The sequence below is a fragment of the Chiloscyllium plagiosum genome, unplaced genomic scaffold (assembly GCF_037043375.1).
Source record: "Chiloscyllium plagiosum isolate Xiang-an unplaced genomic scaffold, Cpla_swu_hap1 HiC_scaffold_8, whole genome shotgun sequence".
Taxonomy (NCBI): Eukaryota; Metazoa; Chordata; class Chondrichthyes; order Orectolobiformes; family Hemiscylliidae; genus Chiloscyllium; species Chiloscyllium plagiosum.
This window is the reverse complement of record NW_028270146.1, coordinates 44,607,452-44,635,302: the sequence shown is the minus strand read 5'-3', so window position 1 is coordinate 44,635,302 and position 27,851 is coordinate 44,607,452. Positions and strand designations below refer to the sequence as shown.

Here is a 27,851-nt window from a genome sequence, read left to right as displayed (position 1 = left end):
GCGAGGTGTTCTTGGAATGTGGATAAAAAGCCTAAGGGTACTGTCTCTTCTGGTCTTCGCATGAAGCAATTTATCCACACAAAGTGCTATTCTTTTTGTATTTTTTTAAAGAGTTATTTTTATGTAGTTACTGCAGGCTCAACAGCTGGAAATCAAGCACTTTCCAACCATGGAGGGGTAAAGATAGTGGACAGATTGCTATAAGTAATTTGTACATGTCCTACAAGCCAGCTTAGCATATTGCAGCTCAGCTGGAATGGTATATAACCAAAAGTGCTTTAAAATTAGAACATGACTTTTTTAAAATTATCTGTTTAAGCAATGTAATTTTATCTTGATAATCTGTTAATGTTAATAAACTTTCTTAAAATTTTCTTTCTTTAGTTGGTGTATGAATTTTTCTTGAGGTTTTTAGAGTCTCCTGATTTTCAACCAAATATAGCAAAGAAGTACATTGACCAGAAATTTGTAATGCAGGTAAGAGAAATACCCAGCTACTTGATCAAGCCATTTTCAATTTTTCCATTCTAAAACAATTTTAAAGTATGCCGATAATTCTGCAGTGTAGGTGGCAGTGCCTTCCTTCCTTTGCATTTTCAACTCTTTGGCGACCTTCTGGTTATTCAAACTGATCACATTAAGTTAGATCTTTCACAGCAGTTGTTGACAGCAGACGTGATGCATAGAATATACTGGTTAAATTTTGGCTTCATTTTCTATTTTTGGAATGGAGTGCAAAGCTTATAAAGTGTTCTGATATTTGCCTACATGAATACTGGTGAAAGTGGTTTATTCATTGAGAAATTCTTTCACACCTTGTGAGGTTATGATGGGGTGCTGTTTCAGTTACCTTAAAACGATTAGTATTCCATGAATTATTTTGAATGTGGTAGTCATTATATTGGCCATTGTGTCAGCTGTTTTGAACATGACCAACCATAAACAGCTACTAATTCATTTGTTTATGCTAGTATTTGAAGGGGAACAACGGAAAGGACGCTAGGAGAGACACATCTGTCTCCAAATTCTCAAATCAGGACATATTCGCTGGAAGTTTAGATAGTTTAAGAGCTTGCATCACAGCAGTATGTTATAATAGAGATTTCACAGTATTTGAGCACATTTATGTATCTTGGGCAGGGAGTGGTTAGCATTCTTTAGTTCTTTTATATGTATTACTTACTTAGATGCATGATGGGAAAGTCAAGATCCAAGCCTGGTCACTGGAAACTTAGGGCTTGGAAAAGGGGTTGCAGGTGTAGAACTGTTAAGATCAAAAAATATGCAGGCCGTTTACTATAGGACTGCAGAGGTTTTATTTTCATTCGTGTAATGTGAGCATTATTCACCTCCTATTGCCCTTAGACTGAGAGACTTGCTAGGCCATTTCAAAGACCATAAGACTTGGAGCGGAAATAAGGCTATTTGGCCCATCGAGTCCATTCCGCCATTCAATCATGGCTGATGTGCATTTCAACTCCACTTACCCGCATTCTCCCCATAGCCCTTAATTCCTTGTGACATCAAGAATTTTATCAATTTCTGCCTTGAAAACATTTAGCGTCCCAGTCTCCATTGCACTCTATGGCAATGAGTTCCACAGGCCCACCACTCTTTGGCTGAAGAAATGTCTCCGCATTTCTGTTCTGAATTTACCCCGTCTAATTCTAAGGCTGTGTCCACGGGTCCTAGTCTCCTCGCCTAACGGAAACAATTTCCTAGCATCCACCCTCTCCAAGCCATGTATTATCTTGTAAGTTTCTATTAGATCTCCCCTTAATCTTCTAAACTCCAATGAATACAATCCCAGGATCCTCATCCTCATATGTTAGACCTACCATTCCAGGGATCATCCGTGTGAATCTCCGCTGAACACGCTCCAGTGCCAGTATGTCCTTCCTGCGGTGTGGGGACCAAAACTGGACACAGTACTCCAAATGGGGCCTAACCAGAGCTTTATAAAATCTCAGTAGCACAATAGTGCTTTTATATTCCAATCCTCTTGAGATAATTGACAACATTGCACTCGCTTTCTTAATCACGACTCAACCTGCATGTTTACCTTTAGAGAATCCTCAACTAGCACTCCCAGATCCCTCTGTACTTTGGCTTTACGAATTTTCTCACTGTTTAGAAAGTAATTCATGCTTGTATTCTTTTTTCCAAAGTGCAAGACCTCGCATTTGCTCACATTGAATTCCATCAGCCATTTCCTGGACCACTCCTCCAAACTGTCTAGATCCTTCTGCAGCCTCCCCACTTCCTCAGTACTACCTGCCTGTCCACCTAACTTTGTATCATCGGCAAACTTTGCTAGAATGCCCCCAGTCCCTTCATCCAGATCATTAATATATAATGTGAACAGCTGCGGCCCCAACACTGAACCCTGCGGGACACCGCTTGTCACCGGCTGCCATTCCGAAAAAGAACTTTTTATCCCAACTCTCTGCCTTCTGTTAGACAGCCAATCCTCAATTCATACCAGTAGCTCACCTCGAACACCATGGGCCCTCACCTTGCTCAGCAGCCTCCCGTGTGGCACCTTATCAAAGGCCTTTTGGAAGTCTAGGTAGACCACATCCACTGGGTTTCCCCGGTCTAACCTACTTGTCATCTCTTCAAAGAACTCCAACAGGTTTGTCAGGCACGACCTCCCCTTACTAAATCCACGTTGACTTGTTCTAATCCGACCCTGCTCTTCCAAGAATTTAGAAACCTCATCCTTAATGGATTCTAGAATTTTACCAACAACCGAGGTTAGGCTAATTGGCCTATAATTTTCCATCTTTTGCCTTGATCCTTTCTTGAACAAGGGGGTTACAACAGCGATCTTCCAATCATCTGGGACTTTCCCTGACTCCAGTGACTTTTGAAAGATCTCAACCAACGCCTCCACTATTTCCTCAGCCACCTCCCTCAGAACTCTAGGATGTAACCCATCAGGGCCAGGAGATTTATCAATTTTAAGACCTTTTAGCTTTTCTAGCACTTTCTCTTTTGTAATGGCAACCATACTCAACTCAGCCCCCTGACTCCCTTTAATTGTTGGGATATTACTCATGTCTTCCACTGTGAAGACTGATGCAAAGTACTTATTAAGTTCTCCTGCTATTTCCTTATCTCCCATCACTAGGCTTCCAGCATCAGTTTGAAGTGGCCCAATGTCTACTCTTGCCTGTCGTTTGTTTATTATGTATTGAAAGAAACTTTTACTATCATTTCTAATATTACTGGCTAGCCTACCTTCATATTTGATCCTCTCTTTCCTTATTTCTCTCATTGTTATTCTCTGTTTGTTTTTGTAGCCTTCCCAATCTTCTGATTTCCCAGTGCTCTTGGCCACTTTATAGGCTCTCTCTTTTTCTTTGATAGATTTCCTGACTTCCTTTGTCAGCCATGGCTGTCTAATTCTTCCCTGGATAATCTTTCTCCTCTTGGGGATGAACCTCTGGGGATGAACCTAAAAGGACGGTCAAAAGTCAACCATAGAATCATAAACTTTGTGGGACAGAAGGAGACCATTTGATCCATCGTGTCTGTGCTAGTTGCTGAAAAAGCTACCCAGCTGATCCCACTTTCCAGCCCTATCTCTGTAACGCTCCAACTTCATTATTTTCAAATATATCCCCAGCTCTCTTTTGAACCTCGTATGGAGTCTATTCCACTATTCTCCCAGGCAGCGCATTCCAAATCCTAACAGCTCTAAGAAGTTTCTCCTTATCTTAAATAGTGACTCCTAGTTAATGATGTACCAACTAGTGGAAACAGAATATCCTTCTTTACCTTGTCAAAATTGTTCATAGTTTTGAAAACCTCAATTAGGTTAGCTCTTAATATTCTTTGTTCCAAGGCAAATAAACCAATTTCTCTAATCTTCTATCTAAAATCTCTCATTCCTCGTATCATTCTAGTAAACTTCCTTAGTCTCTCCACCCCTCCTTAAATAAGGTATGCATAACTGAACACACTACTCCAAATATGGTCTGACCAGTGATTGTAAAAGTGTAGCATCACTTCCTAGCTTTGATACTGAATATGCCCCCATTTATAAACCTAAAGATCCTATCCTGTAAAAGCCTCCGTCGCAACTGTTTCAACTTGCCTTGCCAACATTAGAGAAAAAAACAAACAGAAGTTGCTGGGAAAGCTCAGCTGGTCTGGCTGCATCTGTGAAGGAAATCAAAGTAAATGTTTCTGGTCCAGTGATCCTTCCTCAGTCATGCGGAAGGGTCTGAGGAGGGGTCACTGGACCCGAAACATTAACTTTGATGTCTTTTCACAAATGCTGTCGGATCTGCTGAGCTTTTCCAGCAACTTCTGTTTTTGCTTCTGATTTACAGCATCTGCAGTTCTTTCAGTTTTCACCATCAGAGAAGAATGCACATGAAATCTGAGGTCCCTCTGCTGCTGTACTCCCTTCAAAGTTGTATTGTCTGTCCATATTTCTTCTGCTGAAAAATGTGTTGCTGGAAAAGCGCAGCAAGTCAGGCAGCATCCAAGGAGCAGGAGAATTGACGTTTCGGGCATAAGCCCTTCTTCAGGAGGAAAACCAATTTCCTTCACTGAAGGGCATAATCAAATCAGATGGGTAATTATGACAGGCTGTACAGGCATTATTATACCAGCTTTTAATTCCCAGTTTTGATTTATTCAATTCACATTTTGCCATCCATCATATGAAATTCAAACTTTTAGACCCAGAGTATTAATCTGGAATTCCAGATTGCTAGTCTATTGACATTACCACTACACCACTGCCTCCTCATAATACCTGTGTGCTATGCAATTAATCTCAGAATTGATCTAGTTCTGCATAGAAGCTTTACACATTACTTGTTTAGACCGCCATCAATTTCACAAAAGTGTTAGATTCTGACACTGTTGCAGAATTTCCTAGAGTTCAGAATTAGAATCAATCTTCCCGTGATGATGCCAACTATTTTCTTTTATGAACATTGAGCTTAACATGATAAGTTGTGCTTATGCTGATTCCTCAGATGAATATGGTTGGGGAACTTGTCCAGAGCAATTGTCAAGCTTTGAGGCCAGATTTGTGATTAATTGTGCACCTCATTACAGATGTAATATCAGCATTGGGATCTTTGCTTAATTATGTATGCAAATCCTTGTGGTTGGAAGCTTGTGAACAATGTAAAAGCTGGCCTGAGCCAAATAATTTGTTTTGGTGCAATGTTTTAGGTAATTCTTAATTATGGGTGATTTGAAAGGTTCTATGATTGGGCAATATAATGAGAGCAGAATGGGCAAGGGATAGTTGCATTTCTTGCTTGATCCTCACCTATGGGTGTTTAAGGAAAGCAAAGTTTGTAGCAAACGTAGGGGTACTCTAAAGTTTTGAACTGGTTTTCTTTCATGTCTGTCTATATGTCTATAGTTTTGTGTTATGTGTGCTTTCAAATTCGTGATAAGGCTGGTAGGTTCTCATTTTCAAGTCAAGGAAGGCTGTTGTGTTAGTGTTTTCGGGACAGGGTTGGTGTTTTGGATTCCTTGGGAAGCTGGCCTGGTGTTGTGGATTGCTGGGTGGTTTTACTGGGCATCTGTGCAGCAGATCTTTAAATAGTTTTGAAGTTGTTATTAGCCATGCCTGTCAAGGAAATTCCCCTTCTTCAAGATTTAGTTGAGTTGGCAAGAGAAGGCTTAGTTTTCACAATATTAAATAGAATTACTTTTATTCATCTATGGGGTATGGGCATCGCTGGTTTCACCAGCATTTTTTACCCATTCCTAACCGCCCAGGTGGTGGTTAAAAGTCAACCACTGGCTGAGTCATGTGTCAGCTAGACCAGGTAAGGGTGTAAGATTTCCTTCCATAAAGGACATTAGTGATCCACTTGGATTTTTACAGCAATCAACAATGGTTACGTGGTCACCAGTACAATGTCTCCCTACTCCAAATTTTTACTGAATTCAAATTTCACAGTTTTCCATAAGAGGATTTGAATCCATGTGCCTAAAACGTTAACCTATGATTTTAGGCTATTCATCAAACAACATTACCATTGTGCCACTGTGTCCTTGCTCTAGATTTCATACTTCCTTTTAAATTGGGATTAAGAATTTCATTTCTTGCATTTAATTAACTATGGCATCTCACATGATCAGACCAGTAACAATTTAAATTGTTACTCTGCTCAGTGACAAGATTGTTGTTTTAGGACCTAGGCTAAACATAAACCCAGGTTATCGTTTGGAGGGAGGAGGAAGCTTGACCTCGGCACCCCAGTTCCATTGTTAATACCTAGGCACCTATTTAAATTTTCAATGAATATGATTGATCTGTGTCGTTAACTGGTAATTTGTTGGAGTCAAAGTTGAGACATTTCTAGAAATGTCATCAGCATCTGTTAACACTAGAATACATTTATCCAAGTGCTCAACTGGATTCTGTACAATAAAATAGTTGATCTGCCTCCAAAGCTCGAACTTGAGCTTAATTTTGCATTCAGTGCTATTTATTATTTAAAGGAGTTCTTTGACCTAGCACTAACCTGTTGTTTGGATCCATAGTACAGCCACAACTCTGTGAATAAGTAATGCCCTTCTATTCTCTACTCTGGTTTGCAATTATTGTAGCATTTTAAAACCTATAGTTCACCTCTTAAATGCAAGCAAATCAAATGCCAGTTTCTCCTCATAAGAATATCCAGCATGTCGAAAGCATAGTGCCCAAATAGCATGAGGTTTTTTGGTACTGTTCTACTCTTAAATTACCTTTATTTAGATTTTACTTTATTCTGTTGTAGTCATGCAGCGGGAAACAGGCCCTTCAGTCCAATCAGTTCCCACTGACCGTATTCCCAAACATGTCCTTTTCTCTCCAAATGCATATAAATTATATCTTTTGGAATCTCCTTTGACAACTTATCCACTGCTGATACCAGACTCGCCAGTCTATAGTTTCCAGGCTTCTCCTCACAGACTTAAACAATGACACAGCATTAGCCACCCTCCAGTACTTCACCCATGTTTATAGATGGTAAAACATTTCTGTTGGGGTCCTGCAATTTGCTCCCTAACTTCCCACAACGTTCTGGGATACACTTGATCAGGTCCTGGAGATGTTTTCCAAGAGCTCCAGCACTTCCTCTTCCATAATGTGAACTGTTTTTAAAAGATCAGTATTTATTTCCCCAAGATGTCTAGCCTCCATTTCTTTCTCAACAGTAAAAACTGGCTCAAAATATTAGAACATAGAACAATACAGCACAGAACAGGCCCTTCGGCCCACGATGTTGTGCCGAACATTTGTCCTAGCTTAAGCACCCATCCATGTACCTATCCAATTGCCGCTTAAAGGTCACCAAACATTCTGACTCTACCACTCCCACAGGCAGCGCATTCCATGCCCCCACCACTCTCTGGGTAAAGAACCCACCCCTGACATCTCCCCTATACCTTCCACCCTTCACCTTATATTTATGTCCCCTTGTAACACTCTGTTGTACCCGGGGAAAAAGTTTCTGACTGTCTACTCTATCTATTCCTCTGATCATCTTATAAACCTCTATCAAGTCACCCCTCATCCTTTGCCGTTCCAACGAGAAAAGGCCTAGCATTCTCGACCTATTCTCCATTCCAGGCAACATCCTGGTAAATTTTCTCTGCACCCTCTCCAAAGCTTCCACATCTTTCCTAAAGTGAGGCGACCAGAACTGCACACAGTACTCCAAATGTGGCCTAACCAAAGTCCTGTACAGTTGCAACATCACTTCACGACTCTTGAATTCAATCCCTCTGCTAATGAACGCTAATACACCATAGGCTTTCTTACAAGCTCTATCCACTTGAGTGGCAACTTTCAAAGATCTATGAACATAGACCCCAAGATCCCTCTGTTCCTCCACCTCACTAAGAACCCTACCGTTAACCCTGTATTCCACATTCTTATTTGTCTTTCCAAAATGGACAACCTCACACTTGGCAGGGTTGAACTCCATCTGCCACTCCTCAGCCCAGCTCTGCATCATATCTAAGTCCCTTTGCAGCCAACAACAGCCCTCCTCACTATCCACAACTCCACCAATCTTCGTATCATCTGCAAATTTGCTGACCCACCCTTTGACTCCCTCATCCAAGTCATTAATAAAAATTACAAACAGCAGAGGACCCAGAACTGATCCCTGCGGAACTCCACTTGTAACTGGGCTCCAGGCTGAATATTTACCATCTACCACCACTCTCTGACTTCGACCGCTTAGCCAGTTTTCTGTCCAATTGGCCAAATTTCCCTCTATCCCATGCCTCCTGACTTTCCGCATAAGCCTACTATAGCCAACCTTATCAAATGCCTTACTAAAATCCATGTATACTACATCCACTGCTCTACCCTCATCCACATGCTTGGTCACCTCCTCAAAGAATTCAATAAGACTTGTAAGGCAAGACCTACCCTTCACAAATCCGTGCTGGCTGTCCCTAATCAAGCAGTGCCTTTCCAGATACTCATAAATCCTATCCCTCAGTACCCTTTCCATTACTTTGCCTACCACCGAAGTAAGACTAACTGGCCTGTAATTCCTGGGGTTATCACTATTCCCTTTTTTGAACAGGGGCACAACATTCGCCACTCTCCAGTCCCCTGGTACCACCCCCGTTGACCGTGAAGACAAAAAGATCATTGCCAACGGTATTGCATTTTCCTCTCTTGCTTCCCACATAATCCTAGGATATATCCCGTCAGGCCCGGGGGACTTGTCTATCCTCAAGTTGTTCAAAATGTCCAACACATCTTCCTTCCTAACAAGTATCTCCTCTAGCTTACCAGTCCATTTCACACTCTCCTCTTCAACAATACGGTCCCTCTCGTTCGTAAATACTGAAGAAAAGTACTCATTCAAGACCTCTCCTTTCTCTTCCGACTCAATACACAGTCTCCCACTACTTGATGGGACCTACCCTCGTTCTCGTCATTCTCATGTTTCTCACATACACATAAAATGCCTTTGGGTTATCCTTGATCCTATCCGCCAAAGATTTTTCATGCCCTCTCTTAGCTCTCCTAATCCCTTTCTTCAGGTCCCTTCTGGCTATCCTGTATCCCTCCACTGCTCTGTCTGAACCCTGTTTCCTCAACCTTATGTAAGCCTCCTTCTTCCTCTTTACAAGACATTCAACCTACCTCGTCAACCAAGGTTCCCTCACACGACCATTTCTTTCCTGCCTGACAGGTACATACATATCAAGGACACGTCGTATCTGTTCCTTGAAAAAGTTCCACATTTCCACGACATCCTTCCCTGACAGCCTATGCTCCCAACTTATGCTCCTCAGATCCTGTCTTACAGCATCGTAATTACCCTTCCCCCAATTGTAAAACCTACCCTGTTGCACGCACCTATCTCTCTCCATAACCAAGGTGAAAGTCACAGAATTGTGGTCACCATCACCAAAATGTTCACCCACTAACAAGCCCATCACTTGTCCCGGTTCATTACTGAGTACCAAATCCAATATGGCCTCCCTTCTGGTCGGGCAATCTACATACTGAGTTAGAAAAGCTTCCTGGACACACTGCGCAAACACCGCCCCATCCACTCTACTTGATCTAAAGAGCTTCCAATCAATATTTGGGAAGTTGAAATCGCCCATGACTACTACCCTGTGGCTTCTGCACCTTTCCAAAATCTGTTTCCCAATCTGTTTCTCCACATCTCTGCTGCTATTGGGGGGCCTATAGTAAACACCCAACAAGGTGACTGCACCTTTCCTATTTCTGACTTCAGCCCATACTACCTCCAAAGGCAGATCCCCCTCGAACTGCCTTTCTGCAGCCGTTATACCATTTCTAATTAGCAACGTCACCCCCCCTCCTTTTTTACCACCCTCCCTAATCTTACTGAAACATCTGTAACCAGGAACCTCCAACAACCATTCCTGTCCCTCTTCTATCCACGTTTCCGTGATGGCCACAACATCGTAGTCCCAGGTACCGATCCACGCCTTAAGTTCACCCACCTTATTTCTGATACTCCTTGCATTGAAGTATATGCACTTGAACCCATCTCTGTGTCCGCAAGTATTCCCTGTCAGTGCTACCTTCTTCACAGCCTCCCTACATTCTTAGACATCCTGACAAACAGCTAGCCTACTTGCTGGACTACAAGTCCGGATCCCATCCCCCTGCCAAATTAGTTTAAACCACCCCGAAGAGTGCTAGCGAACGCGAACCTACCCCCCAGGATATTGGTGCCCTTCTGGTTCAGGTGCAACCCGTCCTGCTTGTACAGGTCCCACCTTCCCCAGAATGCAGTCCAATTGTCCAAATACCTGAAGCCCTCCCTCCTATACCATCCTTGCAGCCACGTGTTCAACTGCACACTCTCACTATTCCTTGCCTCACTGTCACGTGGCACCGGCAACAACCCAGAGATGACGACTCTGTCTGTCCTAGCTTTATTCATTTAATATCTCTCCCATCTTCTGAGGTTCAACACAAAGACAATGTTGTTGATCTTTAAGGGATCCGACTCTCTCTCTAGTTGCTGTCTTGCTCTTAATGTATTTACAGAATCTTTTTGGTTTCTTTTTAACCTTATCCACCAAGGCTATCTCATATCTCCTCTTTGCCTTCCTGATGTCCTCCTTAACAATACCTCTGCACACTCTATACTCTTCATGAGATTCAACTGATCTCAACTGTATATCTAATATTCATCCATTGTTCCCTAATCTTACCAGCCTTGCCTTTCACTCTAACAGGAACATAATGCTTCTGAACTCTAGTTATCACAATTTTGAAAGCCTCCCACTCGTCAGTTGTTCCTTTACTTGTGAACAATCTACTCCAATCTGTTGTTGAAAATTCTTGTTTCATACCCTTAAAATTTGCCTTATTCCAATTAAGAACTTTTATAGATGACTTATTCTTTTCCATAACTCTTTTAAAACTACTAGTAATATGATCATTTGTCCCAAAATGTTCCCCCACTAATACTTGCTTTGCCTTCCTTCCCAAGAGAAGGAATATTTATATATTGATAAAGAAAGTTTTCTTGAATGGATTTAACAAATTCTTCACCATCCAAACCTTTAACACTATGGCAGTTATTGTTTGAATCCAGGCTGTTTGGCCCAGAGTCAGGAATGCGACAACTGCCCAATAGGAGTTTCATTTTTTTTGTTTAATTAAATATTTACATGATTATGATCAACCTGATGAATTTGCATCAATTGTACAACCTTTGACATGTCAGATTTGTTGGCTGTGTAGTTTGGTGTTAGTAAGAAAAGAAATATTATGAATAATTTGAAGAGAATGACAAGTCTTCTGAAGGGTGGCCACAAACTGCCTCCAAAACCAAGATATTCTGAACTGTTTATTTGTCAAACATTTTCAACCAATGAAAGTTATAGTTCTTACCTAGCCAGGATTGTGCATATGTATATATAAACTTTCAATCTAACTTTAACTTTTTCTTTTCAACAGCTATTAGAATTATTTGACAGTGAAGATCCACGTGAGCGAGACTTCTTGAAAACAACTCTGCATCGTATCTATGGAAAATTCTTGGGCCTAAGGGCTTATATCAGAAAACAAATCAATAATATATTTTATAGGTGTGTGACTGAAAACTTGTGTAAATTTGTATTCCATATTTTTAATTAGTAATTGGGCATCTAGTGGGTAATCTTTAAAATCAGAATCCCAATTTGTTCGAATGCTTAAGAGGTTAAAACATATCTGTTCCACCCATCTTTGGACACTTCTGGGCATGTAAGCTATGTGGCATTCCTTTTCCTGCCATCAGAAAATTCAACTGTTCATTGAGCAATCCCAGAATTTTCATGTCTTTATTACTCTGAAAAGAGGAGAAAGTGAGGTCTGCAGATGCTGGAGATCAAAGTTGAAACTTTATTGTATCGCTTCTCGTACTCTGAAAAGAAACTTGCTAGTGGTTGTAGTCTGAAATGAGCTCCTTCTGCAAGTGTTTCAGCCTAAAAGATTTTTCTCTGAACTTATTATATACCTCTAATATGGCTTTCAAGACTCTAAAGCCCATTGTTTCCTAATGCCACAGTTGTCCAATATCATAAATCAACTTGTCTCTTCTGATTTTCTTTCTCTGCTTTAAAGCTCCTTTGCATTTTGCAGAATTGAATAAAGCACACACAGTATAATCTGACTTTTGCTTTTAATCTTGGGGTGTGGACTATACATGACCACAATTATTATCCATCTGTAATTACATTGCAGAGGTCGTGGTGGGTTTTGTCCTATGATGATGGTGGATAGAGTATTCTGGGATCCACAGGGGTGGGTAGAGTATTTTAGGATGTTAATTAGCAGCAGTAGGTATACTAGTTGAATGTGACTTAATGCAGCAAGAATATTATCACCATTATCACTTTTATAATCCAATTGTGGAGATTATGGGAGAGAGAGAGGTGCCACCTGTTGATCACGTATAATGCAGCTACAAAGTGCCAGTAGTGGGAGGCGTTGAACAAACAAACAGTACTGTGTTGTATGATATTGCTTATTTTGAGTAGTGTTGCAGCTGATCTTAGCCAGATGCGCAACAGATATTCCATCACTTTCCTAAGTGGTGTTGTAGATGTGGAGAGATTTTTAGAAATGTAAAGGTGAATTATTGTACTGTTGCTCTTGTTACATCATAATGACATGACAAGACTGGTTTGGTTTCTGGTTTCTGATTTCTGAGGGGTCCAAGGTGTTGATACCATTGAAAATCATGAAGATACATTCGGACTTCCTCTATTACTTGTGCTGAAAATGTTTACTTGCTGTTTATCAGCCCAACTCAGAATTCCATCTGGTGGTAGTACAGTGGCTCTGCTGCCTCTCAGTTCAATTCCAACCTTGTGAAGTTTGCACATTCCACCTCTGTCTGTTTTGGTTTCTGCCAGGTGCTCGAGTTTCCTCCCATAGTTCAGGTTAGGTGAATTGACCATGCAAAATTGTCTTGTAGAATTTAGGGATGTGTTGGTTATGTGAATTAGCCATGGTTAATGTGGAGTTATGGGAATAGGGTGGGATGTTGTTCAGAGGGCGAGTGCAGACTCTGAGCCAAATGACCTCTACCTGTACTGTAGGGATTCTATGATTCCTGGCAAAAATGGTTTACTATTGGAAAATTTGTGATTGGTGCTAAACATTATGAAATCAGCTTTATTTTGGATTAAAAATCATCTAATAAAACAAGTGAATTGATTGGATGCACACTTATCTGAGGAATTTGTGCATAATTGTGCTGAGGCTATGGATGACTGTCCTCTGCCAACTACAGTGATCATCAGTAAGAATCTAGTCCTCTTTGATTTCGCTTTTGTTCGACATACTTGGTCAAATAACATTCCTCCATACAGAATACATTCCTCCCGGCATCCAGCTCGTGTCATGTCTAGGTTAAGCGTTTGATAAGATTTGAAATAGAATGATTCAAGCAGAACTTAATCTGAGAATTAAGCAGGATATTGGTGACTATAGTTAATTTGACAGCATTATTGATGACTTGCATTGCTTTACTGATTGAGAAGGCTGATGTGCTGACAATCATGCAGTTTTTTTATCTATATATAACACACAAGCATGGATCTCGGACATACCTAGGCAATCTTCAGCATTATGTCATAGTTGTATCAGAGCAGCTTGGCTGGGAGAGTGGCTACTTTTATCTACGTCTTCAACATTTTAGATGGGATTTTGAGTCTTTTGCAGTTTTCAATGCAGTAAGTTACTTAATGTAAAATTTAGTAAACTAATTAAGTCAATATATGTAATATTTATAATGGAACTATTGAAAGGAAACAGTAGGATCATCTATTCAAAGCTAGATGCAAGCACTTCACCCCTCTATATTGAATTGCATCCTGGGCTCCACTCTGACTGAGGATGTTCATGAAGCTTTCTCTTGATTGTTTCATGGTTGATTGCCACAACTCTTGTTGTGATGTGATAGCAATAGAATTTTCCTCGGATCTGTTGGTTGCAGAACCATTTAGATGTTTATGTAGGCTATAACTTCTGGTGTTTGACGTGCATGTTGCACTGTATAATATCTTATTTTAAGTCATATGTAGTACGAAGCTCTGCATCATCAGCTCTTCCTCAATTTGAGAATAGCATCTGCTCGGATGCAAGTCTCTGCCATGTATCTCCATGGCACAGAACTAGTCAATTCCAAATCTTCAGATCTTTGAACACCTGCAGTAGGACATTCCATGAGGTAGTAGAACCCAAAGTGTAGGATTTGCTTCCTTTTTCTTCCTCCTTTTACTGACGTTCTGCTTCCTCATTTAAAGTGCTTGGATTCAAGGCTGTTATGATGATACTGCTCCTGGTAGATTTTCTTACACTCTACATTGAACCATTATTGGTCTTCTAGCTTGGATTGTAATCAAGGATTCGGGAATGTAGCAAGTCAGGATGTGGCCATATTTGGTTCACCTACAGCCGGGTTCGTATCTAATTTCAGATGTAAATTTTTCTTTGCGCTATCCCACTTACAGTGGTAATGGCACAATACAGTGGAGACCGGGTTTTATCTTGTAGTTTTGCGCTGAATCCACTTCTGATAGTGCTATCCAATATGTTTGACAGTACGTGGGCGCATATATTGGTTACCTCAGTTTCATTCTGTGAACCCTACCCTTCGGGACTCTGTGCTGGTACAATAAAGGTGCCCTTAATGGCAAAGTTTGAAGTCCTTAACCTGGCATGCACTCTGTGACCTTGTGTTCTTCAGATTAGAAACAATATGAGAGAATGCTGTTCTAACATTTAAGTGTGGTTGGTCATGGATCAACAGGCGTTTTCCCTTAGTTTTTCTTAGTAGATATCTTAAAAGATTTGATAGAGTGTATATTTCTTGTGGTAATTAGAGGCTATCAGTATTAAGAGTTTCATAGACTCACTGAGTACCTAAAGTGCAGAAAGAGGCCATTTGGTCCATCAAGTCTGCACTGACCCTTTGAAGAGCATCCCACCCAGACCTATCCCATTGCCTTACATTTCCGATGGCTAACCCACCTAACCTGGACACTGTGGACAACTGAGCATGGCCAATCCAATTAACCTGGATATCTTTAGACTGTGGGAAGAAACCCACGCAGACATTGGGAGAATATGCAGACTCCACATAGACATTTGCTCAAGGGCCTGGGTCCCTAGTGCTGTGAGGCAGCAGTGCTAACCACTGTGCCACCATGCTGCCCAAGAGTTGCCAAGTAATCCAATTGCAAATGCAGAAGAAATTTCTCAACCCAAAGATAGTGAGCGTGGAACTTGCTGCCACGGGAAATGTCATGGAGCACGGAAACAGACCCTTCGATCCAACTAGTCTATGGCAAACGTAATCCCAAACTAAACCAGTCCCATCTGCCCAGTCCTGGCTCATATCCCTCCAAACATTTCCTATTCGTATATCCATCTAAATGTCTTCTAAACATTGTAATTGTACCCGCATCCACCACTTCCTGAGGAAATTCATTCCACACGCGAACCATCCTCTGGTTAAAACAAAATTTGCCTTTAGTCTTTATTTAAATCTCTTCTCTCACCCAAAAAATGTACCCCCAGGTCTTGAAATTGCCCATCTTAGGGAAAAGATAACTGCCATCAACACTATCTATACCTCTGATTATGTTATAAACGTCTATCAGGTCACCTCAATCTCCTATGCTCCAGTGGAAAAAAGTTCCAGCCTGTGGTTGAAGTAAATAATATAGATTCATTTATGTGAAAGCTAGACAGGCATTTGAGAGTGAAGAGAATCGACGATTGAGAGGTATAAATGAGTGATGGCATGAGCGATGCATCAGCAAGATTCTACTCATAATGTAGCTCAGTGTTATATTTCTCATGTCCTGTAGAGAATGCCTTGGCATGTTCCAATATGTTAAAGGTATTATATTATTATAAGTTGATCATTTTCACAACTGGTTGACTTCCCATTCAAATAATAATTAATTTCAGTTTCCCTACTTGCATGGTGAAATTGGACCTCTGAACTTAATTTCTAGAATAAACTTTATGTGCAAGTATAATTCATAATTGTATAATTCTCTATTGCTGTTCTAGCTTGAATGTTTAGTTAATAGGATTAAGTTTGATTCTATACTGAATATATTATAATTCATTGGTCTTAGGTTTATTTATGAAACTGAGCATCACAATGGTATAGCAGAATTGTTGGAAATTTTGGGAAGGTGAGTAATTGCTATTTTCTTCAAGCAATATGGAGTTATTCTGAAATTTAAAATGACAATTGACATTAATATACTTATGTTTTTTCAAAGAACATTGAGTTAAAGTATTGATTATGATCACCATAACTATCAGAAGAGAGTGTGCATGTGATCACAGTTTGTTTGAGTATAATATTTAAAAATAGGTCTGTGGTGTATCAAAAGGAAATGTAACTAGGTTGCATGTACTTGTTTTGCTCCCATGTGGTAATGCATTTAAGTATATATGTGCTTCTGGTGAGGTTTATTATTCCAGTAGGTGTTTATATTAAAAAAGATATTCTGCACTTAAATGTAGATAAGATCTTTAAAGCATTACAAATCAGTTAAACAGCAAGTAACTGCATTATATTTCATGCAGAGGTAGTCAAGAAGGCTGAAAGTCACAGGAAATACAAGTGATTTTAACATCTTTAAAATGGTAAAGTTGATGCTTAATACTAGAGGATGTATTCTGAGAGATTTATAAAATATTTCTAAATTAAAATTTACATGAGAGTTTAGAAAGCTATCCCAAAGTATGTAAACATGCTTTCTTGAGAAGGGGAAGGAAGAAAAAAAAATTAAAACTGAAGAGCAAGCACATACATTTGAAATAGTTGAAAATAGAAACTGAAATAAAACTTGCTACTGTTGAATTTTATACCATTTTGTATTCCTTGGGTGAGGAGTTGAACATTGAATACTAACATCCAGTTCTCTAAGTACTTTTTAATTTTATATGCAACCTATGTATGAGATGTTTTTTTAAGTGAAGGGTAGAATAGCAATACATGTGAATTATGCATACTCTATAATTAAAAACACAATACTGGTTGGCAGGTTGTGGCTGGTACCGTGCCCATTATTTCAGTTGTATTTCCCAAAAAAGTGATGAGATTTGATGTTGTAAATTGCAACATAGAACATAGAACATTACAGCGCAGTGCAGGTCCTTCGGCCCTTGATGTTGCGCTGACCTGTCATAACAATCTGAACCCATCTAACCAACACTATTCCATGTACGTCCATATGCTTGTCCAATGACGACTTAAATGTACTTAAAGTTGGTGAATCTACTAACATTGCAGGCAAAGCATTCCATACCCTTACTACTCTCTGAGTAAAGAAACTACCTCTGACATCTGTCCTATATCTATCACCCCTCAATTTAAAGCTATGCCCCCTCGTGCTCGCCGTCAACATACTTGGAAAAAGGCTCTCCCTGTCCACCCTATCTAACCCTCTGATTATCTTATATGTCTCTATTAAGTCACCTCTCATCCTTCTTCTCTCTAACTAAAACAGCCTCAAGTCCCTCACCCTTTCCTCATAAGACCTTCCGTCCATACCAGGCAACATCCTAGTAAATCTCCTCTGTACCCTTTCCAAAGCTTCCACATCCTCCTCATAATGCGGTGACCAGGACTATACACAATACTCCCAAGTGCGGCAGCACCAGAGTTTTGTACAGCTGTAGCATAACCTCCTGGTTCCGTAACTCGATCCTTCTATTAATGAAAGCTAAAACACTGTTGTGGTTCTGTTCGCCGAGCTGGGAATTTGTGTTGCAGACATTTCGTCCCCTGTCTAGGTGACATCCTTAGTGCTTGGGAGCCTCCTGTGAAGCGCTTCTGTGATGTTTCCTCCGGCATTTATAGTGATTTGTATCTGCCGCTTCCGGTTGTCAGTTCCAGCTGTCTGCTGCAGTGGCCGGTATATTGGGTCCAGGTCGATGTGCTTATTGATTGAATCTGTGGATGAATGCCATGCCTCTAGGAATTCCCTGGCTGTTCTCTGTTTGGCTTGTCCTATAATAGTGGTGTTGTCCCAGTCGAATTCATGTTGCTTGTCATCTGAGTGTGTGGCTACTAAGGATAGCTGGTCGTGTCGTTTCGTGGCTAGTTGGTGTTCATGGATGCGGATCGTTAGCTGTCTTCCTGTTTGTCCTATGTAGTGTTTTGTGCATGGGATTTTGTACACTACATTGGTTTTGCTCATGCTGGGTATCGGGTCCTTCGTCCTGGTGAGTTGTTGTCTGAGAGTGGCTGTTGGTTTGTGTGCTGTTATGAGTCCTAGTGGTCGCAGTAGTCTGGCTGTCAGTTCGGAAATGCTCTTGATGTATTGTAGTGTGGCTAGTCCTTTGGGTTGCGGCATGTCCTCGTTCCGTTGTCTTTCTCTTAGACATCTGTTGAGAAATGCCTAAGAGAAAGACAACGGAACGAGGACATGCCGCAACCCAAAGGACTAGCCACACTACCATACATCAAGAGCATTTCTGAACTGACAGCCAGACTACTGCAGCAACTAGGATTCATAACAGCATACAAACCAACAGCCACTCTCAGACAACAACTCACCAGGACGAAGGACCCGATACCCAGCATGAGCAAAACCAATGTAGTGTACAAAATCCCATGCAAGGACTGCACAAAACACTACATAGGACAAACAGGAAGACAGCTAACGATCCGCATCCATGAACACCAACTAGCCACGAAACGACACGACCAGCTATCCTTAGTAGCCACACACTCAGATGACAAGCAACATGAATTTGACTGGGACACCACCACTATTATAGGACAAGCCAAACAGAGAACAGCCAGGGAATTCCTAGAGGCATGGCATTCATCCACAGATTCAATCAATAAGCACATCGACCTGGACCCAATATACCGGCCACTGCAGCGGACAGCTGGAACTGACAACCGGAAGCAGCAGATACAAATCACTATAAATGCCGGACGAAACATCACAGAAGCGCTTCATAGGAGGCTCCCAAGCACTGAGGATGTCACCTAGATAGGAGACGAAATGTCTGCAACACAAATTCCCAGCTCGGCGAACAGAATCACAACAACGAGCACCCGAGCTACAAATCTTCTCACAAACTTTGAAAGCTAAAACACTATATGCCTCCTTAACAACCCTGTCAACCTAGGTGGCAACTTTCAAGGATCTGTGTACCTGGACACCGAGATCTCTCTGCTCATCTACAGAATCTTACCATTAGCCCAGTACTTTGCAGTCCGGTTACTCCGACCAAAGTGAATCACCTCACATTTGTCCGCATTAAACTCCATTTGCCACCTCTCAGCCCAGTTCTGCAGCTTATCTATGTCTCTGTAACCTACAACATCCTTCATCACTATCCGCAACTCCACCGATCTTCGTGTCATCTGCAAACTTAGTAACCCACCCTTCTACGCCCTCATCAGGTCATTTACAAAAATGACTAACAGCAGTGGACCCAACACCGACCCTTGTGGTACACCACTAGTAACTGGACTCCAGGTTGAACATTTCCCATCAACCACCACCTTCTGTCTTCTTTCAGCAAGCCAATTACTGATCCAAACTCCTATATCTCCCACAATCCCATTCTTCCGCATTTTGTACAATAGCCTACTGTGGGGAATCTTATCGAACACCTTGCTGAAATCCATATACACCACTTCAACCAGTTTACTCTCATCTATCTGTTTGGTCACCTTCTCAATAAAGTTTGTGAGGCACGACCTACCCTTCACAAAACCGTGCTGACTATCCCTAATCAAATTATTATTTTCTAGATGATTATAAATCCTATCTCTTATAACCTTTTCCAACACTTTACCAACAACTGAAGTAAGGCTTACTGGTCTATAAATTCAGTGATGATTCATATATCTGGCAGATTGATCCACTGCTCTCTGGGGAACAGAATTCCACAGACCAACTACACTCAGGAAAAAATTCCACCTCATCTCCCTCTTAAATGGTAGACCTCATTACTTTTAATCTGTGCCTGTTCAATTTCTTCCAATCAATTGAAGAATGGTGAAAATCCATATTTTTTCACGTTAGATTTAATTTTGAAATGAGACATTACAAATGAATAGCTTCCAACTCTATAAGCCCCACATTCCTTTCATCAGTATCAGTCAGTGTGTTTTCATTTTTGCAAGTACAATTATCCAATAGCTGACCCCTTCTGTGTACAGCTAACCTTATTTTTCTAGATTGCCCTCAAAAGGGAAAATATATCTTGTTGACATCAAGATCCATCAGAAACTTATGCTTCAATTAGATTAAGGTAAAGTCACCATACTCCTCTGGGACTGCTGTCTCATTTGAGAGAGGAGACTGATGGTTGTTTAACCTGAGGGTCACCATGCTCGGGTGAGAGGGAAAGGTTGGGAGGATATGAAGATTGTAACCTCATGGTAACCTCAGCTGGTACAGGAATTGAGCCCGTACTTTTGCCATCAACTTCATATTGCAATCTAGCCATCCAGCCAACTGAGCTAAACAGCCCCAATTAAATTGCCCTCATTCTTCTCAACACCAAAGCAAATAGGCCCAGTCTGTTCAAACTTACCTTGCAAGAATCTAGTGACTGATCTCTGTACTGCTTCCAATATAAATCTATTCTTCCTTCAAAAAAGAGACCAAAACTGTACTAGTGCTCCGTAGGTGTGATCTCACCAATTCTTTGCACAGTTGTAGCAAGATTTCCCTACCTTTATATTCTATCTCTCTTATAATAAAGACCAATATTTCATTTGACTTCTTAATTAGTGCTTGCACCTGTCTGCTTTTGTTTTGAGATATACAAGAACACCCAGATCTCTCTGTACTACCACATTCTGTAGTCTCTTTCCATTGAAGAATTTAATAAATTCAATTAACAATTTTGATCTACATCTCTATTCTTCCTGCCAAAGTGAACAATCTTATATTTTCCTATCTTATAGTCCATCCACCAATTTTCCTCACTCACTTAATTAATCTGTATTCCTTTGCAAATTCATCCCTTTCCTACCTATGATTGTATCATTATTAAGTTTGGCTACAATACGGTATCCCTTTGTCCGTGTCATTGATATAGGTTATAAATATTTGAGATCCCAGTGCTGATTCCTCTGGCACACCAGCATTACTATTTGTCATTCTGAAAGTGAACAATTGTCACAACTCTGTTTCCTGGTAGTTAGGCAAGCTCTAATCATGTGTAGTGACATATAATGTGGAACCTTGTTGTAAATACGTTTTGGAAATGCAAATAAGCAGCATCATGGACCCCTTTGTCCATCCTGATTGTGACTTGCACAAAAAACTCTGATTCTCACACACTTTGCCCTTCATCTGACTCTGCCGATTCAAATATGATTTTCTAAAATGCCTTAAAAATGAATTCTAGTATTTTTCCAATGATAGATTTTAGACTAACTGCCTATGTTTCTGATTTCTGTCTCGCTCCTGTCTTTAGATAGAGATGTAATGTTTGCAGTTTTCCCATTTTCTGGAACATAACATTTAGGTGACTGAATGGTTATGATAATTGCATATATTATTTCTGAATTTTATTTCCAATGAGAATGCTTTCCAAATTCCCACACATGCTCAGACAATAACACAAACAGTAATGGTCAGGGTAATTGCATATTACGTCTGGGCGATGCATCCTATGTATATTTGAACACAGTCAATTTAGAAAAAGTAATGTTCTACTATATTCCAAGCTACAGTTTTATAACAAAAGAGATTAATGATCTACACTGGTGAAATGTTAACAGGAAAGTACTAACCTTAAAGCTTATTTCCAAGAGTTGAATTATTATAATCTATTCAGAATATATTTTATTATAAGCCTTTTTTTTGATCGGCTGGGTGCTTTGCACTGACCTTTCTGAAATAGTTTTTGTTTCCAAATTATATGCTTGTGTTTGCTTCCTTGTTAAAAATAAATTGGACACTCAAACTTGTGTAAGTATAAAGAAAATTAATTAAAACATTGAACTTCACTCTAACTGAAAGCAAAAGACTGTTTGAAAGAATAAAAGTGACAGCACCCAATTGTAATTCCAAAAATCAGTTTGTGTCTCATTATCAGATTTTGTTTATATCTCTTTGATTTCTTAAATTATAATTGAAGATTCAATGTATGTTATTATCACTATGATGGGATGTTAACTTGTTTTGCAAATGGACAATAGTGCAAAATTCTTAATAATTATTCTCACATAGTGTCTGAAGACTTCAGTCATGCATCAGTTTGGCATCTTTTTAGTGCAGTGCATTCCTGTTTCATACCTAAGTAAGAATGAGTAACATGAGCTTTATTGAAGATGAAAGCCTTCAGAACAATTCATAAAAGAGCCAAATTGCTGTTTTAGAAAAATGTCCAATTAGCAAAGTATTTCTTTAGTGTCAAAACAGGTACAGGAAAGATTATCTTTTATAACTATCTCAACAATTAATGGATGGAGGCGGTTTTAGGCATATTGTTTGATATTTGATGTCCTTAATTATAAGGAAGGAGTGTAACATTAGCAATCACCTCATTTCAAGGAATTTTGTTTTGTAATATATTGCTTGTTCCTTGGGTTACTCCCTTTATGTTAAAACATCTGCCTGATTTCCAACTCTGAGCCAACATGAATTAGTGTTTTATCTTTAGTGTTGTTTCTGCCTCTGATCCCAAAGCCACTCCAGTTCTTATTCATGCTTCATCTTCCAGGTTATTTAGGTTCCATTATGTCACCTTTTCTCTCGCTACACTTTTAACCCTAATTTTTATTTTTTGTGTATTGTTTCTCCCCAGATATCCTGGCATAGCCCTGAAAATTCCATCCTACACTCAGTTTGGCCTCTGAGCAATAGACTCTAGCCAAATAGACATGCCAGCATTTCCCTAAAGCCTCTTAAAGGATCCACCTTCTTCATGGCTCTGCTGCATTTCGGTATTCCTACGGCTGATGCAGCTTGCCATTCTGTCAAGTTTCCTGTATGACATCAGACAAACAGTCTGGAAGTCCATTTGCTTTGTTTTCATTACCAACCTGCTATTTAGACTCTTCTAAATCACCATGCACTCTGACATTCACCAAGAAGCTGTGACAAAATTCCTTGTGCAATTGGAACACAACCTATTGATATGACCCGGAGAAATTTATGCAAGTGCAATATTCAGTATTGTAGCACTAACTCAAACTACCCCAAAGCATCTGTCTGTCTTCTAAAAGGAAAATAGAATAAAAGACAAAGTAGGACAAATACAAGAGGGAAACAAAAAAGCAGAGTAAAATTTAGCAATAAGATGACTTGTACATATAAAAATTACAGATCTTTTGATTGTGGCCATAGCATATTTTCTATTTTCAATATAAATAAATTCCCATTTCAGTTTGCCTCCCTCTGCTTTTTTCATTCCTATGCTTTGCCAGTCTCTGCAATTTTCTGCACTCAATTTGTACATCTTTTCTAATTCCCTTTCAATTTCATCTTTATCCTTTTCCTTGTTCTGTTTCAACACCTGCAGCCTGTTATGCTCCTGTTCTTCGTATTCCTGCAATGAAAGAGTTGACTTATGATGAAATGTTAAATAGGTTGGATCAGTCCTTATTGGTGTTTACAGGCAAGGTGATCCTACTGATTCTAAGGGGGTTTGACAACGTAAATAGTGAGAGAATGTTTTCATGGCGATTCCAGAACTAGATGGTCCAGTTTCAGATTGTGAATCTCTTATTTCAAATGGTGATGTGCAGTTTCTTCTGAGCATTGTTCATGTTTGGAATTCTATCCTCCAGTGACCAATGTAGGCTGGGTCACTGAGTGAATGTTAATTGCTGAGTAAGTTCGATTTTTGTTTGACTTCAGCGTTAAAGGTTATGGGAGGTAGGCAGAGATGTTGAGAGTTACCATAAGTAAGTGCTCAGGTGAATCAGGCAGTAAAGAAGGCAAATTGCATGCTGACCTTCATCGCAAGAGGATTCGAGTTCAGGAACAAGGATGTCTTGCTGCAATTATACAGGGCACTGGTGAGGCCACACCTGCAATATTGCATGCAGTTTTGGTCTCCTTAGCTGAGGAAAGATGGTCTTGGAGTAGGGTGAGTGCACTGAAGGTTTACTGAATTGATTTCTAGGAAGGCAGGATTGACGTACGGGAGAAATTGGGTCAGATAGAATTGTATTCACTGGTGTTTAGAAGAATGAGTGGGGATCTCATTAAAAACCTACAAATTTCTAACAGGAATAGACAGATTAGAAACAGGCGTTATAGTTTAAGGATAAGGGGTAGACCTTTTCAGGAGTGAGTTCAGGAGAAATATCTTTACTTCAGAAAGTTGTGAGCCTGTGGAATTCACTGACAGAAAGTGGCTGAGGCCAAAGCATTGTGATTTCAAGAAAGAGGTAGATATAGCTCTTATGGCTAAAGGGATCAAGAGGTGGGTAGGATTAGGGTATTGAGCTCCATGATCAGCCATTATCATACTGAATGGCAGGCCACTAGTGAGGGGTTGAATGGCCTACTTCTGCTTTTACCATGTGTTAGGTCTGTCTTGCTCAATATGAGAGAGGTGCTAGAAGTATATAAAATTCTGTGTTGACATATTTTATTTGTCATTACTTCCTGTTGCACACTTTTGTTTTACTGCCACGTTTTGTTAATTTAGCTCAAATTCAGAATTGAAGGGTTTTTTTAAGAATATAGAAGTCAAAAAGGAAGCAGATCTGTAACAAAAAACTATAATCAATGAAAATTGCTTGACAGAACAATAAGTAAATGAACCAGTTGAACAATTCAACTTGCTAAAACAAATTTAGGATTTTTTTCCTCTAATTGAAAATTCTGCTACGTATTTTTGTAAATTGCCAGCCATAGTTAAAAAGTGAGAAATATGAAGTGCATAAAACTAGTATGCAAGTATAGGCTGCACCTGGAGTATTGAGTCCCCTTACTTGAGGGATGTTGTTGCATTGAGGCACTTCAGAGGAGGTTCAGTGGATTGATTCCAGAAAGGAGGGTTTTGTCTTATGAAGAGAGATTGAGCAGTTTAGGCCCATACTTTCTGGAGTTTAGAAAAATGAGAGAACTCATTGAGCTTTGTAAGATACTTTTTATTTTAATATTCTGTTTTCTCTTTCTTTATCAGTTTAATGTGCATCCTTTACTAAATTCTAATATGTTCTCGATCCTCAGATGTGCTGTTTTCTTGGCAACTTCATAAGACTTTTCCTTCGCCCTAATACAATTATTAATTTCTCTGTTAGCCATGGTTGGATTGCTTGCTGGATTTTTGTATTTCGAAGAAATGTAAATTAATTATAGGTCATGTATTAATTCTTTAAATGCTAGCCACTGCCTGTCTTTCATACCTTCATAATGTATGGTCATCTACAACAGTCATTTGCCTCTTATACCAACTTTTCCCTTATTTAAAATTTGGTCACTACAAATCAAAAGTTAATGTAAAATTCCATCACATTATGATTACTCATTCCTTCACATTGAAGTTATTAACTAAATCCTGTTACTCAATACTGGGATAAATAGCCTGTTTTCTATTTGGTTCTAGAATACTGTCTTATACACATTCAGGAATTCTTTCTTCACTATACTGGTGTGAAGACAATTTTCCCAGTTTATATGAAAATGGAAGTTCCCATGATTATTCTACTACCCTTGTTACAGTCTCGTCCTATCACTCTGTATTCCTATTAATGTTGCCCAATTGGCTTCCTTTGCAATAGTGCCATGGTCAGTTCACTCATCCGCCCTGCAGCATTAGCTTTTGTCCATTCAGGCTGCAGGAACCTCAAATCTTTGATAATCACAAGGGCTGTGGTTTCTCCACTTCTGTCTTCTCAGTTCCCTATACATAATCCACTTGCAGTTGCATCCTCCAAATGCAGAGACCACAGACCAAATCCGATAACCCTGTCCTACTTCCTGAAGCACTATCCATGAAATTTCTCCCTTCATACATGACACAGTCTCCAGCTTAATGACTATTAAACCAAAATCCCTCCAGCTGCAGATTAAGTTCTGTGACTAATTGTACATAATTATGGAAGGCTGCCCTAGTAACAACTGATCTTCAACACATCTGCAGATTTGCTAGAAGCCGGTTTTTGTTACAAGTGTTTGAAGTAGATAAGTAGTGTGAGTACATCATTGGCTAATGTTTGTTTCTTCTTGCTGTAGCATTATTAATGGATTTGCCTTGCCACTAAAAGAAGAGCACAAAGTTTTCTTGCTGAAAGTATTGTTGCCACTCCACAAAGTCAAATCTCTCAGTGTCTATCATCCACAGGTAAATATTAAGTTCATAATTTGTGGAAACTGACTTTTAAAAAAATAAGTGAAGTTGAAATTTGAATAGCTATTTCTGAATTACTTCAAAAGCATTGATCTAGTTTATTTAATGAGGTTAGTCATAATTCAATTTATTGCAGCATGAGTTCCAATGCAAAATATGGTAGTTGAATATTTCATAGTTAAAGTTGGTCCTTCCCAGGAAAACTGGGAAGAATTACAATATTGTATCCTGACAGCAACCGCACCAACCACCTTAACTTTAAATGTTTTTATAGAAAACAGCCATTAGAACTTATAGTTATTATGGATCAAAAGTCCTACAGCTGGTAGGATATCCCGTTCTCGGAATGTTCCCTTCCTTCAGATGTGCACCCTGTTGTCTGTGCAGCCCATTTTCTGACTATTGCCTTTTCTGGCCTTTTCCATTAACTCACTTATAGAATCTTGATCATAGCGATCTACAGAACAGAAAATGTCCCATCAGGTTTGCACCAGTGAAAAATAAACACCTACCTATTCTAATTGCATTTTCCAGGACATGGCCTATTGTATGCCTTTGCATCATGTGCACATCTAAATGCTGCCTGAATGTTATGAGGGTTTCTGCATCTATAGGCAGTGTTCCAGATTCTCACCACCCTCCGGATGAAAAACATTTTCCTTGTATCCCCTCTAAACTTCCTGTCCGTTACCTTAAATCCATGCCCCCAGGTCACTGAACCCTCTATCAAGAGAAAATGTTTATTCCTACCTACCCTGTTTATGCCCTCCATAATTTTATATATCTCAGTTATGTCCTCCACAGTCTCCTGTGCTCCAAGGAAAACACCCCAGTCCATCCAATTTCTCTTCATAACTAAAACTCTCCAGCCCAGGTAGCAGGTGGTAAACCTCCCCTGTGTAATCACATCCTTCCTATAATATTGATTTCAGAATTGCACACAGTGCTCTAGCTGTGGTCTAACTAACTTTATATACAGTTGCAGCATAACTTACCTCTTCTTAACCTCTATGCCTCGTCTGATAAAGCTAAGTATTTGCCTTTACATCTGCCTCTCTTGATACTTTTAAGGGACTGGTGGACATGCACACCAAGGTCCCTCTGATCCTTGGTACTTCACAGGGTTCTACTACTCATCATGTATTCCCCTGACTTGTTACCCTGTCTAAGTCCATCACCTCACACTTGTCCAAATTGAATTCCATTTGCCACTTATCAGCCGATCTATACCCTCCTATAGTCTGAGACTATCCCCCTCACTGTATACCACCCCACTAATTTTCATATCTTTTGTGAACTTAGTGCTCAAACATCCTACTGAATTATCTTTTATGTGAAATAGTTCAGTGTAAGTTTTCAATTATTTTGTACTAACTTTCCAAGTTAAAAGCTGATATCAATTTTATCAAAAGACTTTTACTATTTATTTTATTATCTATCTGTTTTGATCTGTAGCTTTCTCACTTGTAGCTTTATCCCTACAGCCAAACTTGAAGTTGTACATCAGGGATATTATACAGATGACCACTGGTTCACTTTAGTAGAATACGCAAAA

The 27,851-nt window shown here is 39.8% G+C and overlaps 1 protein-coding gene across 7 annotated transcripts in view; it reads left to right on the top strand.

Annotated features, from left to right (window-relative positions):
* Positions 1-27,851, top strand: part of ppp2r5ca (protein phosphatase 2, regulatory subunit B', gamma a) — a 179,153-nt gene that overhangs the window by 112,765 nt on the left and 38,537 nt on the right. For 5 of the 7 annotated variants that reach the window (XM_043697388.2, XM_043697387.2, XM_043697394.2 and 2 more), the window contains 4 exons: positions 385-477; positions 11,447-11,577; positions 16,129-16,188; positions 26,182-26,290. In XM_043697388.2, the coding sequence (XP_043553323.1) occupies positions 385-477; positions 11,447-11,577; positions 16,129-16,188; positions 26,182-26,290 (393 nt within the window). The remainder of the gene's footprint in view (positions 1-384; positions 478-11,446; positions 11,578-16,128; positions 16,189-26,181; positions 26,291-27,851) is intronic. The other 2 variants (XM_043697390.2, XM_087989769.1) reach the window with 2 other exon arrangements.